At 41.0% G+C, this 22,881-nt stretch overlaps 2 protein-coding genes across 2 annotated transcripts in view; one reads left to right on the top strand and one right to left on the bottom strand.

Moving 5' to 3' along the window:
• Positions 1-6,514, top strand: part of KCNAB1 (potassium voltage-gated channel subfamily A regulatory beta subunit 1) — a 269,277-nt gene extending 262,763 nt beyond the window's left edge. The window contains exon 14 of the mRNA XM_077750098.1: positions 4,709-6,514. Within this exon, the coding sequence (XP_077606224.1) occupies positions 4,709-4,798 (90 nt within the window). The 3' untranslated portion in view covers positions 4,799-6,514. The remainder of the gene's footprint in view (positions 1-4,708) is intronic.
• A 1,262-nt stretch (positions 6,515-7,776) lies between these two features.
• Positions 7,777-21,513, bottom strand: SSR3 (signal sequence receptor subunit 3). Its single transcript, XM_077750099.1, has 5 exons — positions 21,322-21,513; positions 20,037-20,163; positions 15,560-15,658; positions 11,147-11,278; positions 7,777-10,421 (listed from the first exon to the last, which is right to left on the bottom strand). Exons 1-5 carry the CDS (start codon positions 21,452-21,454, stop codon positions 10,355-10,357), a joined length of 558 nt encoding a protein of 185 aa, XP_077606225.1. The 5' UTR covers positions 21,455-21,513; the 3' UTR covers positions 7,777-10,354.
• Between the last annotated feature and the right edge of the window lie 1,368 nt (positions 21,514-22,881).

The following is a 22,881-nucleotide window of genomic DNA, read 5'->3' on the forward strand; positions in this document are numbered from 1 at the left end:
AGTAGAGAGGATAAGAGGGGACACAAAGGCTCAAGAAGCAACAGAACTTTTACTGTACATGGATCCAGGGTGTCCTCTTATGGACAGGCGATATTGTCAAAGCACATTCTTCAGGGTGGTTTGTGCGACGGTGCATTCCAAGACCCAAGCAATGTTACCCTGGGTGACTAAATTCCCAAGCCTGACCAAAAAAACCTGCTTAATAACCTGCCTAAAATTATTCATTAGTTCTTTCTACAAATATTTGCCAATCTACACTGTGCCAAGGCCCTCACCCCTTTCTGCTCCCATAGTACCCTGTATTCCTCCTCCCCACCACCGCATTTGTGATCATGTAGTAGGATTACCGGTCTCCCTGCTGGACTGTGAGCTCCTGGAATTCAGAGACTTTCTGGCAACTCCATCGATTTTCCAGTTCCGAGCATACTGTGTCCCTTAGTCAACAAATACCTGTTGAATGTTTCCCACAGTGTAAGAGGATATATGCTCAAAATTCTATTCTGGATTTCCAGGATCGCATCTTCCTAGCAGCAAATTCAGGACTAGCCTCCTTCCCTGGGGAAGAAGTGGACTAGATTGGGTAGGAGACTGTAGTGGCAGCGAGAGGGAAAGGGGGAGAGAGATGTTCCTGGGGGTTCTGGCTGTGGAGAGGGAGAGGTTAATGGCTGCTGTGACCATCCCCCGCCCCAAAGGCCCTACCTCAGTCCTGAGCCTGCCCCCCTCTCTGCCCTGAGGGTCCTAAGGAGCATGCCCACTACTCTTGCCACAGCCAGCACCTGCCAAAACAGGCATGGTTGTCTATTTTCCTACTGCTCACTGGGGAATGGAAAGGTCTCCCCTGCCTGCCCATTCCTCAAACAGGCCCCATTAACCCTTCCAAAAGGAAACATATGGAGGTGCAAACAAACTTGACTAAACTTACGCCGTTTTTTAAAAACCCTTTTGGCGAATAGTCCAAAATATGCTGGGCAATAAATGACCTCCCTCCCACCATCACTTTCTTAGGGCCTGTGCAGCTGCCCCGGCTTTGAAGAACACCTCCAGCCCCCCAACTCCTCCTGGAATTCTATGGGCTTCCATCCTATGTGGGGAATGCCCCCTCTTATGAAAGTTACCCCTACTTTACTTTCACTCATGTTCTGGGAAAAGATAAGCCTACACAATGACAAGGATGAAAAGAGGAACAGTCTGTACACAATTGAAATTCAATCCAGTGATTTCAATTCCAAGTTATTTAGTATGTATGATATGTTTGGCACCATGCTAGGCAGAGAAGGTACTGAGGAAAGAACCAGTCTTTGCCCTCACGAGATCATGGGCTGGCTGAGAGTGAAGCAGAAATCTATACCTTAGTTCATTCAGATCTTTGAGAGCCTACTACTATGCACCAGGCACTGGAGACACTATAACAGACAAAGATACTGTCCAGGCTTTAAGGAGTTTACATTCCAGCAGGAGAAGCATGTAATAAACATGAAATAATTTCAAAATGTAAGGACTCTTAGGTAACTAAAGAGGATTCTATAATAGAGACTGAGAAATGGGCGGGCCTACTTTAGATAATGTTTGTGCCAAAGGGCCCTCTGGAATAGGTGTATCTGTAAGTCCAGAAGAGGAGAACACAGTATATGAAAAACCTATGCAAAAGCATTCCAGACACAGTGGAGAACAGTGCAAAGACCTGGGGGTCAGAAGGAACTTGGCTTTTTCCAGGAACTGCCAGCCTACGGCTAATGAGGCCAACAAGTAGTGAGCAAAAGGGACAGTGACTGCATTAAAGTGGAGTCAGGCAGGAGACGGATTTCACAGGACACTAAAAAAGGTTAGTTTTGTTGTACATGCAGCAGATCCTTTGGAGTGTTTTAAGGACATGCTGTTATTTGAATTTTTAAAGACTGGCTGCTCTGTAGAAGGTGGAATGATGAAAGGCAAAGGAAGTTGTCCAGATGACAGGAGATGCTGGCTTGGATTATCTGGGATGGTGGCTATGGAGGTGAAGTGGATGGACTTCCCAGGCTTTGGACACAGACAAGACTTGCTGATGGCTCAGCCAGAGAAGGAAGGAGCTGAGATTCCTATCAGGCTAACAGTGACCACTGTCATCCCAGGGGGAGTTACTACTGCCTGCGAATGGTAAAAAGAGGTCACTCCTGGGCTGTGGGAGTACTCCAGGTAGCAGAAGATGTATTTCAGAGGAAAACTCCGGAGTCAGTCATCTTCTCAAAGCGCTTCCTCCCTAGCAAGGCCCAGGCTGATAGCAAGATGGGGGGGTAAGGGAGGTTACCCCCGCTGGGAGGCTGCTACCTTGGAGGCTTTATCATCCCCTACCCCTTTCTGCTCCCACCTCTGGCCAGCCCAGCACCAAAACTTCCACCCTAGGGGAGTTGTGACAGGGCGCCTGGGGTGGGATTGGCAGCAGGACAGAAAGTGTGCCGCGCCAACAGTGGTTAAAGGAAATTTCGAATGGGCACGAGAAACCAGCTGCTCCTAGGGACGGAATGTGCCTACGACCAGCATAAACTGGAGGGACATGTAAATCAGAGCCTCGATAAATGGGAGACCTGAGAGAAGGAACCACACCTGCAGGTAGGCCGCCATCCCCTGCGCAGGCCCCCATCCTCCCCACGTCCACCTAGAAGGTGGAGAGAAGCAATGCTCTCCCTTCCAAGGCTCCCCATCACCTGCTCAGGCTTCCCAGCAGGCAGCCCCTTCACATCCAGGGCTCATCTCCCCTCACTGCTCTCCTTCCCTGGTAAGCCTCAATCCACCAATTATTCCAGTCAGCAGAGCAGCAAGGTTGCCAAACTGGTAGCCTGTGGGATGTTTGTGTAATCTGCAGTGGATGAAAATGTTTTACAACAGTTGCCAACATTAAAATATTGGGCAACTTCACATAAAATTCTGGATGTACGGTTTCTCTTAAAAACTTAAGTCTTACAGTGCTATATATACATTTTTTCATGTTTTATTCAAGTACTTTTATGGTTTCTTTTTTTAATGTTTAATTCTCTATCTGAAATTTATTTTGGTGTAATGGAAGAATTTCTTTTTCCCCCTCACATGGCTAACCCATTATATTTTAGACAAAACTTCCCACAAATCTAGTTTCTAGATTTGGGTCTCTTTATTGTAGTCTCATTTGCAAGAACACACTAGTTTCAATTCTCTGAGGTTCCAAAGCTGGTGGGAAATGAAACTCTCCCTTTAGCTTCAGACAGGAAAACGTTAACCAGAACTAGTTTCTTAGGGTTTGGCAGAGTAGTAGAGCTCCTCTGCCTAAGGCTTTTGAGAAAAGCACTTGAGTGGAGACGAGGTCACCCCAGCCAGCATGATTGCAGCAGAGGAAGGGTGAGGCCGAAACCTCAGAACTGGCCATCGCGATTGTATTTTGCCACAGTCTCCACACAGGGTCAGTCTACTCCTATGAAAAAGTCTGCCTTTGTCCCTCGTCTTATGGTGTAATGTGTGCCCTTGGTCCCCCTCATGATAAACGCTGGCCTTGGGTGATCTCCTCCTCTCCCAGGGCTTCAGCTGGCATGTCTACACAAATGACTCACAAACCCTCCACTCCAATCCTCCTGCCAGCACTGACCCACAGCTGCACGCAGCTGCCTAAGAGCCGTGCCTTTGTGGATCCTCCACAGGCACCTTAAACCCAACCTCCTACTTCAAACTTCTTGTACTCCGAACTACTGTGGCTCCCCATCTCCCTCATCTGCACCTCTGTCCTTCTAGGCTTGAAATCCTCCTCCTCCAAAATGTCCTTCCAATCCACTGTCCTTTTCTACTTCACTGCCACTAATTCATGCTTTTATCATCTCTGGTTCCAACGCAAGAAATTTCTAACGTCTGCATTCCCTTTCAGTTTCCTTCCAACCACCTCCAGGTGCCTGACAAGGCCACTGCCAGCTCAGAAGTCCGCCAGGTCCCCACTGACAACAGAATAAGTCCCAACTCCAAAGACTGGCATTCGAGGCCTTCCGCGCTGTTCATCCCAATTTCCCCTTTCCATGATTTTACCATCACCACCCACTCTACACGTTCTTCACTCCATCTCACAGACTTCTCTGTTTTACAAGCCATTCCATCTAACGAGGGATGCCTGTTAACCCCTGGCCATCCCTCACCAGTTGTGACCACCAGTGGCAAAGAACCTCTTAGTCTTCAGACCTGTGCCATCCACAACCCTAGCCTCTCGCCGCATATGGCTTTTTAGTGCATGAAACCCCCTTGTCAGAATGCAGATGTACTCTAAGTGTTACAGGTATTGGATTTGAAAGACTTCGTACTTAAAAAACATACAGCATCTTCATTTTCTATAGCAGCTACATGTTGAAATGTTTTAGATAAAATGGGGTAAAAATATGAATTTCACGTTTCTTTTCACATTTATGTGGGCATTAGAAAATCCAAAATCATGTGACTCATTGTATTTCTATGAGCCTTCATTTATACACTTTGCCTTTATTCAGTTAAGTAATACTGGGAAGCACTAACTATGAGCCAAGCACTCTTATCACAGGAGATTCAGTGGCGGAGACAAAAAAGGTCCCTGACCTCAAGGAGCCTACAGTCTGCTAGGGAGCTTACGTTCTAGTTGTGGTTTATAAATGCACGCAAGTCTAGACAACTTTGCTCAATATTAAGCACAAAGAACAAAATAATCAGGTACTAACCAACCATATCCTTTGTACTTCTCATGCTCTAGGTTCTCCCAAAGATGACATCACACGTGGTAAATGAGATCGATAACATATTGCGAAACAAGCCCTACAGCAAAAAGGACTATAGATCATAAAGCAGTGCATGAGCCACAGGACCCGCATGGTTACAACTGCAGTCTACACTGGTACAGAACGGTGTTACTAGCCAGTCTTTGGAGTCACTTAGCAGCCTCCTGCTCAACCTCTAGTATTCCTGGATTCTGAGGTATCTGCTGTCGCTACCACTGTGCACCTGAATAACGAGCACATCTGAAAACTCACAACCAAGAAAATCCATTCTATTTTCTTATCTTGGACTGGAGTCACCTATTCTTGCATTGCTCTGTACACCTCATGCTTATGCCATAGAAAGTAACTGAGGGGAAGACTTGCCTTCAGGCATTCAGTAACTTAAAGAAGGCTGTACAGATCTATTTTTTCAAATGAATAAAATCCACAGATGCAATATGGATTGCATCAGAAAGAGGAGGCTATGTTCACTCAGTAGTCTTACTCAGGAGAATAAAACAATTTTACTTTTTTTTTTTTCTATTTTCACATTAAGGTTATCAAGGTTTGTCTCACTTGTCATTCAACAAAACTTAAATTCTTAAGTATCTGCTTCCATTACCTTTTAAAAATATTCACTGTTGCTCGGCCCCAAGAATGGCCCTGTATTGAAATTGACCCAAGGCGTCTCTATTAAGATTCCATTAATGTTCTGTCCATTCACACCTCGAGACAGTGAAAGGATGAACACCCAATCTTTAACCTGAGACATGATGGCTAATTTATGAAAGGTAGGATTACACTGCTATGGAAGCTTAGCTTTGAATAAAATGTAACGTATCTGCAATTGAAGTGTTCATTTTTGACTACATTTTATTAAAACCTGCTTTACACTTTTGACTGCTTGTAGGCGCAGCTTCTGCAAGTTTAAATATTTGAGCTTTAAAAATAAATATACAAATGCTCAGTTTTTAAAGTAAACCTGTAAAATACCCACAAAGGCAAATGTTTGTTTGCTGTTTAATTAACACTGGGATTTTACAATATGATGTTGGTTTTTGAGCAGTTAACATGAAAGTGAATCACAGACTTTTGTGAAAAATGCTATCATCACTATTCAGAATATGCTGGGTGAATTAACTTGCCTAGTGAAAAACACATGTTAAAGAATTTCCTCATTCTAGAACCACGTTATATGCACTAAACTAAATGCATGAAAGCTCTCTGCATGGATTAAAGGGGCCTCACCCTGTTGCACACAGAAGTGGAGGTCTAACCTTGCCATTACTGGTTACCTACCCTAATGAGTATGCCACTTGAGAAAAATTGTGAGACTATACCATGTGTACCTGTAAAGAGGGAAAACTTTGGGGGTGGGATCCTAGCTCTCTATTTGGACACAGGAGTATGTACAAAATTCTAATTTTCTGGCTAGCCAGTACCCCGTATAGAAATCACTCTGACACTTACTTAAAGATTATACTATCAGCTTAAAATGCTATTTTCTGTCACCATTTCCAAATACGTATTTCAGGATTAAGTTCTAAATCTTAAAGCATTAGTGTGAAACACCAATGAATTTTCTTTTTTGTTACTACTACCTGTATTCTAATAAGGAAACCGTTGGGTTTTTGCCCGGAGGTACCAGATTAATGATGGAAATGGATCATCCTTCAGTTGTTCATTGTGTATTCAATCCAGTGAACTACTGTATGCATAAATGAGCTGAAGATGTCTAATTGGAACTGCAATTTGACTTACTTGCTTAGAGTAATAAAAGTATTTTGTGCATTTAATCTCAATTAGTTTTTATCTGATCTTTCATTATAAGGGTGTGTGTGTGTAATCTCCACCTCCATAAGATAGGAAGAATCATCTGAATAAAAATTAGGTTGGCAAGTAAGCAGCACTTGAACAGAAACAGCAGTGATTAAAAGATTTCAATAACAATCCAAAATTTTTCTTATTAATGAAGAAAATGATTAACTGCTAACAGTAACATCTCTTACTGGATTTTAGAAATACTCTGCACTAAAGCTAAAGCTTCTCAGAACCCATTTAAAAACACCTGCAATTAAAACCAAATACAAACGTTATTGCTTAGCCATTATTTTAACCGACAAATCACCTGCCATGGTAAATATACTAGATTAGAAATGTCAGTTAAATCCTTAAGAAAAATTTCCATGCACTCCGATATTCTTTTATGGAAAGAATGTTTTGCCAGAGAACATACCATTCCGAAGTGTAACCTGGGTAGCAGTCATCTGCATACTGCAATCTCAGCCAGAGGAAATGCAAACTAGATGCTATGTGCCTGGCTGTCCACTCTAGGAACTATCACTTCATCAATAGCGCACCATCTGTCAGCAGATGTCAGAGCCTCACTTCAGCCAGCTTCCAGGCCACAACTCCTTGGCAAATGAAGAAACCAGACCTACAAGCCAAGTATTCGGGGTTCCAGTCCAGCACTCTTTTAAGGATGAATTTTATGAAACACTCTGTAGGTAAATGTTTAAGTTAAAAAAGCTTGGGTAAGAATCCAAATTCAGAATCCATTAAAAGGAGGCAAAGGTCAGAGAAGAGATGCAATGAGCACTCATGAAAGCCAATGAGAAGTTAGTCTCTAACCATATCAATGAAAATCTAAACAAACCACTCAAAAAACCCTAATCTTCAATTAATTCCCCTGCCTGGGAGTCCAAAGAGGTAGGGATAATCCCCTAGAGCCCAAAGAGAGAGACCTGTAGATTAGTTCTCTATATATACACGTATAGGTCTATGCATCCTTTGTGTCTCCAGAAACAGCAGTGACTGGCACGCACACTGAAAATGCAGCAAGTGGGCTGGCAGGACAGCACAGCAGGCACATGCAGGCCGAGGCCCGCCACGCTGCTCTGTACCAGACCCACACCATGCCTGTCCCTGTCACGGACATTTAATTAGCATTTCAGGAACTACAAAAATGCACATTTACATGTGTGAGAAATCTACATAGTAATGTCGAATAATAAAGATGACGTACTTATTCATATGTTTCTCATAAGGACGCCTAGGGAAAATATAAACTTTAAAAAGCAAAGTTTAATCATACTCAACAAATAAGACCTTTCACAAGAACTCTGGGTATGAATCCAACCTCCATATTCTGGTTAACTTCAAACCTTGTACATTATTCTTTCCAATTTAAAATAATTTACCAAAAAGGACAACCAGCAGATTTTTACTGGCTAAGAATAATTTCTAGCTAAGATTTTTATTAAGTTGTAAATGAGAAACTAAAAACAGGAAAATGTAAAATGAGCCAACACATTAAGCCTCTACTTACCACAAGGAATGCAGGAGGCAGGGCTATTTAATCGATTTTAATTCCAATTACAGCAGAACGCTTTTTATTTTACTGGTATTGGATATGGGGTATTTTTAAAATACAAATTCTACAGCCGGTTTTTATGAACTAAACCAGATGCAACACATAATTCTATGTGCCACATAGCAATTTTAGGTATGAGGAAAAGTTCTATAATTCCCAAAAGTACTTGTACAGTAAATTCTGAATGAAAACTGGCAATGTGAGTACATGCCTTACAAACTTATGCATAGAAATTTAACAGTACAGAAAGTTAGAAATCATCATAACCAAAAAATACCGCAGGTAAAATTCAAGACAAAACCAAATTTTGCTTATTTGCTTTTCTACAAATTATTCAGTTTGTGAATTCAAAACACATTCTATTAGGAATTTTAAGCTGATGCCCTTTTTCACCACCCCATCTCAGGTACATGGTATTTTAAGTGTGGTGGCAATTTCCCCCCTTCTACACAGATACTGCCATCTAGCGGCAATTCTTTACCAGCAATTAAAAAACAAAACAAAAACTTGGCCCAGCTCTGATAGTAGACCCTGATGGGTTTGTCGAATAAGCAAATGCATTTGGTACACAAACTCCATGCCACCAAACTACTGACCAGTTATTTATCTACAAAAAAAAAAAGGTTAACACAATAAGAAAAATAAACCTCACACGTCTTACACTACTTTGCAGTGACGCTCTTGTGACTTCCCTATTCATTCCATATTATCCAATGACAGCACATGGATAATAATGCACCGAAGAAAACTAAATTGCAGACTTCTAGAAGCAATGAGGAAATATAATCCTCAATGAAGACAACGACGATCTAAGTCACTAAGCAGATGTGCTCCTGCCCCTGCCTCCTTCCCAAGTTCTTGGGTGTGGGCCTACCAAAACCATCCAGTTGCACACAACTCCAGATGAACACTTCTATGAAGTTATAAACAAAACAGAAAATATTTACAACATTTACCTTAAATTTAGAAATGGAAACTAAAGATTAAAGTTAAGGTTAGAAATTAAGATTAAAGGTAAGGTACAAAATTAGGAATAGGATTATTTCTTTTGAAGTACTGTCTTTTAAAATTACTGACTGTGGTCAAAAGTTAACAGGAATATGAACCTGTATCACCGGTGATTCCATAACCTTTTAAGTAGTACAAGTTAAAATGCTTACCAAACTTTTTCCAATTATGGCACGTACTAGAAAAATGATAATTATCCCTACGCACGCTGGTTAAAAAGTGCAAGAGACTGCTCTTGGCTGGACCCATGGGCTGAAGAGGTTAATGTGAAGAGGTGCTGTTCAGAATCGATAAGAACCTGTGGACCAAAGGGTCAAATCTATCAAGGTCCCAACAGGAAAATGCCGACAAGCACTAAAACCACTACAATTCCTTGGAGAGTTCTTAGAATTCTGGAACTAAGACCATAAATATTACTCTGGTCTTTTACACAGCAATAGTCAGGAGATTAGTTCTCTACTGAACATTCTAGTGGTGTGAGACTCCAGTCTCTTAACAGGTCAAACCAACATGGTAGTGTTGAGCTGACCTCCCTGGCCACCCAAGGCCAAAACTATACAACTGAACAGGAGGATATGCTTTAACCCTACAGGACAACTCTCATATGCCTGTCCACTATTTTTAGGTTATTACCTTGGCTGCCTTCCTTTTGTTAATAAAAAAAAAAAATAAAAATAAAAAAAAGAAAGAAAGAAGAAAGGAAAAGAGAAAGAAAGAAAAACTTTTCTACCAGTTTCTCTTCCCCAAGTTGGAGATACCTTGTTTCTGAGTTATTTCAAATCACAAATTCAGAGACTTGTAAACATGAGGCTTCTGTTCAATCCCCAGGGGAAAGGATTCATTCTGATATTTACGGTTCAAAAAAAAGTTGTAACATTGTGGTTAGAACACAGAGAACCAGTTATGAACTTCTTGCTATTATTATAAATAACAGCTCAGTCCAGGTTACTGTGACCTCTGACAGATCAAGGAAACAAGCTATTTTCTCCTCTTGTGATTACAGCACACTGCATGACACTTTATACCTTTTAATAAATGTCCTGGTACTCTGAGTTTCCCTTTCAATTCCTTTAATTTCAACAATCTGTCAAAAAAGAGCCAATAAACAAATACTGAATTACATTTTGTTGGGTTTTTTCAAACCCTCAAACTGGAGACTATAAAAACATCTTGTGCGTCTCTCACCCTGACCACCCTGCTACTTTTCCATATACCACAGGCCACCCGTAGATACAAAGCCAGGGGGCAAAGCTGCCATGGTCTATTTGGAGCCAGTAGACAGCAGGGCGATGAGGCCTGATGAAGCACTTATGGACAAAATATAGTTCCTGTAAAAATTTAATGTTAAGGAAAAATTAAAAGCCCAAAAGCAATTCAACAAAAGGAGCCCATCTCTGTGCAATGCAGTTTCCCTCCTGACACTATAAAATGACAATAATGTGCAGTCCCATTGTCTGCAAATGCAATTTACTATAAAGACTATAAAGAATGAAAAGCATTCACAGGAAGTGCGTTTCAATTTTAAAAAGAAAACACCTGAGACAGAAACCTAGAACACATGATCACAAAGAAAAATCTGAATTCCATTTAACCTGAAGGAGAAGAGCGAATCAAAGAATATGAGCAGGAAGAAGAAACTTCTCCCTTTTCCCCTGAAGGGCAAAGAAAAAAGAAGCCTCCCCTGTCCAGCAGTGTTTTGGCTACAGTTGGCGTGTGAAAGCAAAGAGGCTGTGAAAGTTCAGAGCTCCTCTCACTCACAGAACTGGACTGTTCGGGGAAAACCGCTCTAGTATTCCCAGAAGATTCAAGTTGGAAGTGTCTGCTGTTTTATTACATCAAAAACTCCACCTGTTGGGGCGCCTGGGTGGCTCAGTCGGTTAAGCATCGGACTCTTGGTCTCAGCTCAGCTCATGATCTCATGAGTTTGAGCTACTTAGTGGACTGATTCCCTGGGCAGTTTTTCTTTATAGTTAAATACTTGGGACAAATCAAAACCAAAACGAAGTACTGCTTCTAGACTTCGGAAAATGCTAATCAACCTTTAAAAGGATACACGGTAGGGTTGAAGTTCTTCAATATAAAGAAGGAAGCAACAATGACCAAGACCAGGAACAGGGTGTTGTTATAGAAGATGGAAAATGTTGTAGCTTCATAATCGGCGACTTCATTCTTCTTCCACAAGATTCTGTAGACACACAAATCAATCACGTTTATAAATATGTATTAAAATATTTTAAATACCACATGGCTGTAGTTCACTATAATTAAGTTTTCCTTAAGTATTCTGAATAGAATGTGTTTTCAATATTTAATTTAATCAGCATTGTGCCCTTTTTTCCTGCTGAAAAAAGTATTTTACTCTATTAATGAAAATAGCTGCTGGGTATATTACTTTTTTTCCCAGGCAGTCAGGGCTTGGCAGGAAGGGACAGATTAATTGCAACTAGCCTGGTTTCATCATCAGCCTAAAGAGAGATTCCTCTAGGTCCTCACCGAAAACAAACTCCATGATCAGTAGCCAAATGAAGCTTTCCTGGCTGTTTGCTGGCTTGAGACGCTCAACAGCCTCCAGATTTCAGCCTTCAATATTACAACTAGCTGTGGCTCAGAAAAGCAGACTACTTTCCAACTGCCGTTAGCCATCTTTAGATAATTCAAACAAGTAATCTGTTTGATTAGGAGGTTTTTATTTAATCTATTTTATTATGTTTTATTAATTTACTAAAATTTTATCAATCTTTTAGTTTACCTCTTCACACAGGCAGGTGTGTGTAGGAAGCCTTTATTCCATTTGGTTAATTAACTTTGTAAAACAGTTTTTAAAAGGAGAGGTTGTGACTGGTGGGACATAAAATCAAATGGGTGGATTCAACACTCAGGGACAATGACTAAGTGGGTTCAGACCAGCATTAAAAAAAAATATGAAGTGTATCATCTACAGCAGAATAATTATTATTTTGTGAAACATTTGTGTATGTGCGTGTTTGACTGTATTTGGTCAAAAGATAACGTATTTTACTGTCGATCATTATCAAAGAGGCTGAAAGCCATCACCACTGATGCTTTGTCCTCCCAAAAGATATTTACTATTCCAGGGCCAGATGATCCCCTCCACCAATCCTAAGGACAGAACTATGGCTAATGTCTCTGGCAACTGCTACATTTTATTCACCAAATGTTCTAATACAAAGTCAAGAAGCTGGACTGTAAAGGAGCTATATAAGCGAGACGATCTTCATCTCAAGAAGTTTGTGGTCTCAAACATAAATGCCATAGTTCCTCAATTCTATGGATAGAGTCAATTTAATATAACTTCTATTTAAGTTTGGGAGAAGTGAAAAATACTACATTAAATGCACAGCCATCAACTCTAATACAGCTCCTGATTTCAGAGTAGTTTACATGTAAATTTTAAAATATAGAGGACTTGAAATTGGGAGGGAATATATTATACCATTTTAACAATGAACAAAGAAAACACCATCTCAGAAAGATGCATAGTCCCAATCTAGTTTAATGCCAGAAAACACTCAGAACAATTGCCTCTGTTTTTAAGATTCTGGCACAAGACCCAACAAAGACAGGTTCCTTAAATAGACTACTAGTATGCCTTTAGTATGATTGCTTAGATTACCCCACCTCCATCAGAGCACTTCTCCCTACCTCCCTACCATGCCCTGAATCAGAACCATCTTCAAAACAGCTGGGATGAAGAAGTGACTCAATCCTTCAGGTTACCCCTGCTCCCGATATGACCAGGTGTCATAGCAGTGTATACGCGGGACTGTCCTGGACATACCTCAGAACTTTTATTTCCATCCGTATCTTGGTTCAGTCTGAAAAAATGTGGTCATCAGCAATAGTTCTGCCAAAGCTTCACTGGTAAGAAATCTAGTTTGGGAGAGCATTCCCAAGAACTCATTTTTCCAAGGAGCATTTCCCACAAGAGGAAGACTGAGACCAAACTCAAGCAATGTCATAATCACATAATGCTAAATGACAGAACATTGCTAAGTCAAGAAGAAACACTCACACCCTGGGATAAATGTTAACGAATCTCTGATTCTCCTCAGCTCACCTCCAACCTTGAATGGATGGCAAAGCAGTTTCAAAGTGGCATGGAGTACAGATTCCAAGTGACTGTAGATGGTAGCTCTGAGGCATACATATCTAGGCAAAGAGGTGCTAATAATAATAAGCCTTCTCCAGAATCTCTTGAAACAACTTACTTTTGAGGGAGAAAAATGCTAGCTCTCTTTTTTTTTTTTTTTGGAAAAACACTAGATCTTAGTGAGAGTCTTAGTCCCAGTTATCAGAGTCAATTTTGAGTAGAGACCTGGGTACAACTTTATCCAGTGTGGTTTTTGTGACAGGAATACTAACAGCACAAATTTCTACTGACAAGAACAGAAACTTTATAATCTTCTGACCCTGCATTGTATATATCCACAAAACCTGAAATATCTGATCCAGCCAATGGCAAAGATACTTCATTTCCACTTCCCCAACTCTCATTCACTCATAGTGACTACCTGAATACCATGCCGAGAAAAATTCAGAGACCTATTCCAGGATCAAGAACAAGTGCCAGGCCAAATGAGACAAGTCTGCAGTGGGCAGAGGAGACCCATTTGTCATCTCTGATATAATTTATCACCTAAAACGTACAGAGCTGTAACAAGCACTTTGAAATTGAAATGATATGCGCTCCAATTTAAGAGCCACTTTCCTAATAAATACTGTAATTCAGTAAAAAGATTTTTAGAAAGTGTCCTAGATTCTCTAATGATATGCAAAAATTTACAGTCAGAAAGCTATGCAGCCAGACTGAATTAAAGCTGCTTCCTGAAGGGGCGCCTGGGTGGCTTAGTCGGTTAAGCATCCGACTTTCGCTTACATCATGATCTCGCAGTTCGTGGGTTCGAGCCCCGCGTCGGGCTCTGTGCTGACTGCCAGCGCAGAGCCTGGAGCCTATTTCAGAGTCTGTGTCTCCCTCCCTCTCTGACCCTCCCCTGCTCATGCGGTCTCTCTCTCTCTCCTAGAAATAAATAAAAATATTAAAAAAAAAAAAAAGCTGCTTCCTGAAAAATGTTGCCACTCCACTGCCACTACTTTAAATATTGTACCCTTCGGAGGGCATATGTGCTGGCTCAGTCGGTAGACTATGCAATCCTTGATTTCAGGATTGTGAGTTCGAGCCCCATGCTGGGTGCAGAGATCACGTAAATAAATAAGATTAAAAATGCATATATATTGTACCCGTAAATTTTTATAAAGGATCCACAGGCAATAACCATTTCTATGTTTTAGTGGCTTTTCAAAACCACTGTAAAAGACATTGTTCTTTAAGTTACTGAGTGTCCCTTAAATAAGGACTGACTTGTTTAAATCCTTCCAAATTCAGTGTGAAGAAGTTTTTTTCAGAATGACTTACATGACGCTTCTCATCAGAAAATGCAAGTGAAGGACCTTGGACAATTCCCCTGACACTCAGAAGCTCAGAGCGAAGTTCAGTGCTCAACTGCTGTAACCAACTCCAAGGTCCTTGTTCATTGATCTTTCCTTACTTTTAAATGCTTTCTGTCTATGCACTTTCATATTCCAAGTCTCCACAAGGTCTTTCTGGAGCAAAGTGGGTTAAAAACTCCATTTCACAAAGCACTTTGCAGATAATAAAACTTAAGATCTATGAAAAAACACCTCAACTCGTGACTGTAGTAAGCCCACGGAACAACTCTTAGGCACAAGTTTATTCAGTCATTCAGAGACTTCTGCTACTTGGCTATTAGACTAGTAAGCCTTCTAAGAGCAGCTGGCAGGAAAAATTGAGGGGTGAGGGCTAACAAACGGGGCACAGGTTTGGGCAACAGGAGACAAAACTGAGTTTTCTTTTTCCCAACCAATGCAGATAACCAAGAACTGGATGTCCCCAGGGAAGCTCAGGAACAGAAAGATCACCACCTAAAAATGCTAACACACAACACAATGTAAACTCTTCAGAGCCAGAGGGGTTAGGCGATATGCTCAAGGCCGCACAGCTCTCAAGTGCAGAGCCAACACGGGAGGAGGTTCTGCAAGCTCCGAAGTTCTAGGAGGGCAGTTAGGAGTACAAGGTCTCAAGCCACACTGCCCGCGTTCTTGTTATGGATTAACCACACACTAATCCATGACCTTGAGCAAATTACCCAAGCTTTCGGTACCTGTTTCCTCAAATGTAAACTGGAAATAACAGCCCTACCTCACAGGGCTCTTTAAATGAGCTTTACAGAACACAAATAAAAGCATCTGGTGGTGGTAAAAACTCAAAATGTCAGTAAATGTCATTCCCATTATTACATCTTCTACAATATCAACGTTTAACCTCAGGCAATTATCCACATTCCATTCCACTCCAGTATCCACATTCTGTAGGCAGAAACCAACACTTCCTTTCTACAAAGTATTCCCAGTTTTGAGTATCACCAACCTTTCATCCTTTTCCTTTCGAGACATCTTTCTGTTATCAGCTTCAGAAAGTTTTCGAGTCACTTCTTTGGAAACTGCATCCTCCCTCTTCTGTGCTACTCTAGAAAATAAAAGAAAAAATGTTTCCACATGCTCCAGAAATGAACAGCGCACTATCTGAAACACTCTGTACTCATATTTTATGTTCACAACTACATGATACTTACATTCCAAGAAATAATCTTAACAGAAAATTCCAAATTTATTATAATAGCCAAAAAGAGAACTCAAGAACTTCTAAGATATAGTTTATTAGATATGTTTTGATTTCTGCTTAAAAGGGATTTTTCCTGAGCTCCCGGGTGGCTCAGTCAGTTGAGTGTCCGACTCATGATTTCCATCATGATCCCAGGGACATAGGATCAAGCCCTGCATAGGGCTGTGCACAGAGCAGGGCCTACTTAAGATTCTCTCTCTTCCCCCCTCCGCACCTCCCCTTGCTTGCATAATCTCTTGCTTTTAAAAAAAAAAGGGGGGGGGATAATTTTCCAAAGTTTAGATATTAAAGGATAAGTAAGTCAAATGCATTTAATTATAAATTATTGTAATTCTATTTTGTCTATTTGTTAAATTTATTTCTTCAATAAATTTGGTAAGGTATTAGCAAATGATATAGGATTTCAATTACAGTAAATAAAAGTAAACTAGACTGAAAAATACAGAGGGGAATTAAAACCTGCAACATATTAAAGTAATGCTTTTAACTCCATTCCAAAGAATAGTTTCACTAAAAATAATACCACGAGGGATTAACCATAGCACTTCTAATTAAATGAACTGGTTGTATCAAAAGATAATATAATATCAGCCAGAAAGGGCTAGAAGTGTTATTCAAAACATCAGATCAGGGGGTGCCTGGGTGGCTCAGTCAGTTGAATGATGGACTCTTGATTTCACCTCAGGTCATGACCTGGTTTTTAAGTTCAAGCCCCAATTAGGCTCTCCACTACCAGTGCAGAACCTGCTTGGGATTCTCTCTCTCTCTCCCCCTCCCTCCCCACCTCCCCTGCTCACACTCACGTGCGCGCGCGCGCTCTCTCTCTCTCTCTCTCTCTCGCAAAAAACATTAAAAGAAATTTTTTTTAAAGATCAGGTCAGAATCTTCAGTGACAAATCAAATAAAATATTAAAATGCATATTCAATCAGAAAATCTTTCAGGTGAATTTTAGGAGATGTGACTGCTAGTGAAAGAGGATAAAATTTAACCTATGATAAAATGCAAAAAGCCTGCCAAAGTTGATGACATTTAAATTCAACATGGTATATTTTTGAAAATATAGGAGACACTGGTTAGCCATAAATATACAATAACTGATATAAGCAAAATATACCACCAGTCCCACTACGAAAATGTTCAACATGATACTGAGATGTATTAAAAGCCACAGGATGTGGAACATAGAAATTTGTCCACCCCTATGTTCCATTAATGAATCCCTTGTTAATATGCTATGTTTAGTTCTGGTCAGTGTAACAAGGAAAGATGTGGAGAAATCAGGATGGATTCCTGAAAAGAAAGCCCAAGATCATTCAAGGCAATAGTTTTCAATTTTTCTTTAACCACAAGAGCTTCTGGGATACAAATTAAGCACAAATTCCCAAAGACCCGACTTCAGTTGATTCATTTTATTATGTAAAAGTTCTGCCCGTAAGGGCAGAGACTCTCATCTCTAAACCTCTCTAGCAGACCAGGCACTCAATAAGTGTTTCTTGAACTTCACATAAGACCACTTTTCCTAAGGCCAGCTGATAAGAAATGGATGTGGTTTACAGCAGAAACCTTCCCAAGAAAAAAAATACACACACGTACGTGTACGTACACACGTACACACACACACACACACACACGCACGCAAGCATGCACGCACACACCCCCATCAGGATGCTAGGACACAGGAATAAACTATCTGCAAAAGAGTTGGCTATCTCCAGGTATCTTCAGGGCAGATCATCTGTCCAGAGGACAAATCTTCCCAAAGAGACCAAACCAGATTAACGAGATCTAAAATTGTATACTCACCTAACAAACATATAACAACTTGTCAGAAGAAGCCCTATTCTCTTAGGGCTCTTAAAAAATAAATCTCACTCAGCACTGAATGCTCTAAAACAAAACAAGGGTCACCCCAGTGGCCCAGCAATCAGCCAGCTGAGATGACCTGCAAAATCAACTGTTTTTCTTCTATTATTTCTACCTATTTTAAATCTTTCCAGAATAAAAAAAGGAAAATACCAACTATTTAACTTCTTAAAGAAAAACATCTTTGCAAACATTTAAGTCATGCCACCTTAAACAAAAAAAATTCCTACAGGCTCTCACCCTCAATCTGACAGTGCACAGAAACATTTGTTATGTGCTCAACACTATACCTAACATATTATCCATGTTACCATATTTAATCCTCACCATCTATGAGGTACCATTAGCACCCCCATTTTACAGCTCAGGAATCCAAGGCCTAAAGAAATGTGCGCTGAAGGCTATACATATAAGAACAGCAGAACTGGGGGGCACCTGGGTGGCTCAGCTGGTTAAGCATCAGACTCTTGATTTCGGCTGTCAGGATCTTGCAGTTTGTGAGATCAAGCCCCGCGTGTGGCCTTACACTGGCAGCAAGGAACCTGCTTAGGATTCTATCTTTCCCTCTCTGCTCCTCTCTCTCAAAAATAAAGAAATAAACTAAAACAACAACAACAAAACAAAACCCAAAAACAGCAGAATGGGGACCAGAATCCAGATCATCAACACATAAGCTATCTTTCCTCTTCTACAAACACCTATCTACCCATACTCTGCATCTTGCTGAGTCTTTGAATTTTAATGCACCTTGGAAATCTGTAGGAGTTTCAACTAAATCGAAACTACAATTAAAGAAAACAATTCCACTCTGAAAGAACCTATTAAATCAAGTCAATAGTCACTGAAATTTTACTGAGCTAAAGGTACCATTATCTGTTATAAGGGACGCAAAAGACATGGCAGTGGCCCTCAAGAAGCCTAAAGCAGAAATGAGAAGGTAAAAAGAACAGAATTTTCATTCCAAAAAGGTTAATGAAAAATAATATCCAAAACAAGTCAAAAGATGTCAAGTTTCAAAGGGACTGAATTCCAAGAACATCACAAAAGATGGTCATACAGGGTGCCCAGATCTGAGGCCTTCGCTACCCACAGATGGCCACACCTCACAAGAAAGACAGCCCAGCACAGCAGGTCCAGGATGGGCTGAAACCTGAATGGTAGGTGAAGACGGCTGCCAAGCAGAAAGATAACAAAGATGATCATTCTGCTGGTTCTGAGCAGAAAGGCAGTCACACAAAGCTGAGCTCCTGTGGGTCCAGAACACCAGCAGAGCAGCTCTTGAAGCCACTTTCAGCCACTGAGGCCACTTCTGGGCTTCTTAAAATAAGTCCCTGTTAATTAAGATCATCTCAACATGTTTTTATTGCTTGTCACCCCAAGCCTAACACAGATACAACAAACTTAAGATTGATATTATGTGTGATCTTAAAAGAGGAAATAGGAAAATCTTTTACATTTTCACACACTTAGAAGAAAAAATGTAATTAGCATTAAAAAGGTCAGAGTTTAATTTAAAAACAAGACCATTTCTTTCATGTCCAAAAGTAGTACATGGAGAACCCAAAACTATTCTTTTTTTTTTTTTTAATGTTTTATTTATTTCTGAGAGAGAGAGAGACAGCACAAGCAGGGGAGGGTCAGAGAGAGAGGGAGACACAGAATCTGAAACAGGCTCCAGGCTCTGAGCTGGCTGTCAGCACAGAGTCCGATGCGGGGCTTGAACCCAAAAAGCCGTGAGATCATGACCTGAGCCAAAGTCAGACACTTAACCAACTGAGCCACCCAGGCACCCCAAACCAAGAACTATTCTTTCCAGAAAAAATTCCACTTGGCTTCAAAACGTTAACTTACTTACTTGGTGGTTTGTTTTTCCAGTGAACTTTATTTACATATTTTGAGAGAGAGAGAGAGGAAGAGGGTGCCCATGCATGAGGAAGGGGCAGAGAGAGGGAGAGAATCCCAAGCAGGCTCTGCTAAGCACAGAGCCTGATGTGGGTCTCAATCTCTCATGACAGCAAGATCACGACCTGAGCCTGTATTAAGAGTCAGACATTTAACCAATTGAGCCACCCAGCTGACCCTGTTTTTCTGATTAACCCCATAATTAAGGCTAGTGCTTAACCATTCGAATTTCACCCTCAAAGGCTACTTAACAATGTCAGAAGCATAGTCTCTGCTTCACTTAGCTGTTAATTTTTTATAGCATTAATATGCCTCCCCCCTAAAATATACATATACATACATATACAACTCAAAGTGATACTTCTTGAAGACAAGACATACAAATGGTCTTTAAGACATCCTTCTATATAAGATTGCAACATGTAATATACACTTCAACTTGAGAAATATACTTACTTGTGCTTGAGAACAAATTTCACATTTTTGTAAGCAAAGGCTACCAAATAAGTGCTTACTAGGGTCATCACACTATAGAGAACGGCAGACTGAACAAGGTCCATATGCCATATTCGCCAATATAACCCTGAATTAAGACAGAAGGGAGGGGATGCAAAAAGGAACAAAACATTACCACCCAGTTACAAAGGCCTGCTCAATTAATTATAGCTAAGCCTATAAAATACAGTCCAGGTTAGGAAATACAATACACTGCACGTGGATCTTCAGGAGTGATAAAGTTACACTCTAAAACTTTCCCAGCTCAGAAAATTTGAAAAAGAGAAACTTCCCGTTACTAGTCCAAATGAAGTTTCTGCTTCTTCTAAAATGAGAATAAACTCTGAAGAGAAAAAAAAAATCACAACCCACACTTCACGTTCCATTCAGCTGGATAACGTTATACGAAGTATACAGGCTGTTCCAAAACGCCACGTGCAGTCCCAAGCCATAATTTACATGCTGACGTGGCTGTATGAAATCAAGGCAGTGCTCTGTGCCTCCAATGAGTCACCCTCGAATTTCACCCTCCACAACATGTTAAAGGCACGGTGGGATTTAAAGGACCGAAAGAAAATAAATCTCGATTTAACTGCCCAACAAACGTGCAAGCAGTAGGACAGACAGGAGATTCAAATCCGAAAACCCTGAGCTATAAAACCAACTTTGCCCAAGTCTGCAAAATTTTTTCCTCCAAGTGAGAATTCTAGAATTGCCCTAATAGCATTAAAAAGTTTAAACTATTTAGAGCGTGGGCTCTTGGCATTGGTCTAATCTCTCTCACCAAATTAGGAAAACGATGTTCAGTGGTGCGCAGTGCTTCACCTAGAGCTACACTTCTAATTCAGTTCACAGGTTAATGGGAATCTGACTCTCGCCTAATTCATCACTCATCAGTTTTCCCAAAATTATTAACGATAAAGCTTTAAAGCTCGTAACGATCAACAACTGGGCGGGGGTCTGGGGGAGGAGGGCGGAGAACTGAGCGGGTTACATACGCATGTAGCACAAAATCTTAACCCGGTAGTTTACAGATTAGGGGCCGCCATCGCAGAACTTAATGAATCACAATCTCTGGGAGTGGGGCCACAAATGACTTTCCTGTGATGCCACCCGGCCCTGTCCCCGATGAGAACAATGAGGACCACAGAGCCTACATGCTTTCCCCGTGCCCGGGACGAGCCGGAGACAGCCGCGAGCTAAGTGCCCCAGCACTCAATNCGGCCCGCCAGTTCCCGGCGCTCACAGATGGGGATAGCGGATACGATGAAGGCATTCCCAAAGAAGAGCGCGGAGGACTTGGCCGAGAGATTGCGGCTGAAATCCTGCAGGAGCAGGTCCTCCTCGGATTGCTGCTTGGAGCCGCCTTTAGGAGCCATGGTAGAGCGGAGCCGCGAGGCTAGAAGGGCAGCAGGCTGACGCCGCTGGCACCGCCTCCGCGGCCGCCGTATCCACTAAAGACCCGTCAGCGCTAAACGTGGAGGCGGGACTCTGTGCGGAGCGGGAGCAAGCTTCCCCAGGATTGGCCACCGCTATGCACGTTTCCCCGTGTGATTGGGCAAGTGGGCCAGACTTCCGGATTTCTGTCCAGCCCCTTGGCTAGCCAGCTTCCTGAAGAAGGACGGGATTTGTAGTTTAGTGGATGCTTTTTTTAGTGAACAAAACTTTATTGACATTCCACTTCACTGGTGCCCTAACGCTTTCCAAGTCCCTGAAATTCCAATATAGGAAATTATTCTGGCCTCGAGTCTTTCAGCCGGTCATTCAACAACCGTATATGGTTAGTTATCTTCTGGGTGTACCCAGCACTGGGGCATTGGAGGAGGAAGAGGAGAAAGATAAGCATGGATAAACACACGTGAAGTCCTTTCTACTTTACAAATGCCCTTAAAATCCTATGATATGCGCATCATTGTCCCCATTTTGCAGGTGAAGAACCTGAGTGTGAGAGACTGACAATGGTAGTCACCAGAGAGTTAGTTCTTTTCAACAAAATAACACGCTACCTTTTCACAAAAAAGAAGGCATTGTGGCTCTCACTGATGAATATTTAACATGAGTCCAATACATTTACAAATTACTACATTTTAATTACTTTATTTCAGTTCAATCTTTAAAGTAATATGGCCTCCACAGCCACGCTAAATAAAACATAGTGATAAAGAACATGTTAGCTGGACAGGCCTCCTCTGAAGCTCAGAAAAAATGAATATGCCTGTTAAAACAGGTAGATACCATTTTTAACTCATTACATTATCACTTTTTCTTTAAAATATACTCAGCGACTTCATTCATAGAAAAAGCTTTTTCATCTACATTACTAACATCACACAGACTTCCCCAACCTTCAGCTTCCCTATCAATAGATAAGTAGATCTTTCATCTTAATTTTATTCAAACTGCAGTTGATCTCCACAGTTTCCATTCTAATGGAGCTCTCTGTCTGCAACTTTTCAGTCTGTTCTCTATAGACATACCCTAGTGAGTTTTCCTGAAATATAAATCTATATAAATGCCAGAAGTGTTCATCTAATGACTTTTTCAGAAAAAGTATTAATTTATCTTTAATTTATTTATTCATTAAAGTGAATTAAAAATATTTATTTAAAAATATCTGCATGGGGTGCCTAGGTGGCTCAATCCGTTAAGCATCTGACTTTGGCTGAGGTTTTCTACTGAAGTACATCACACCATTTTTCACCCATTTGCTTAAGCTAAAATGCTAGTTTTCACCACTAATTCCTTTCTTTCCCTCTCCATCTGTGATCAATTCATCAGCAAAACCTTTTGCATCTGTCTCTATAAC

This window comes from Crocuta crocuta, unplaced genomic scaffold (genome assembly GCF_008692635.1).
Source record: "Crocuta crocuta isolate KB4526 unplaced genomic scaffold, BGI_CrCroc_1.0 scaffold19, whole genome shotgun sequence".
Lineage (NCBI taxonomy): Eukaryota > Metazoa > Chordata > Mammalia > Carnivora > Hyaenidae > Crocuta > Crocuta crocuta.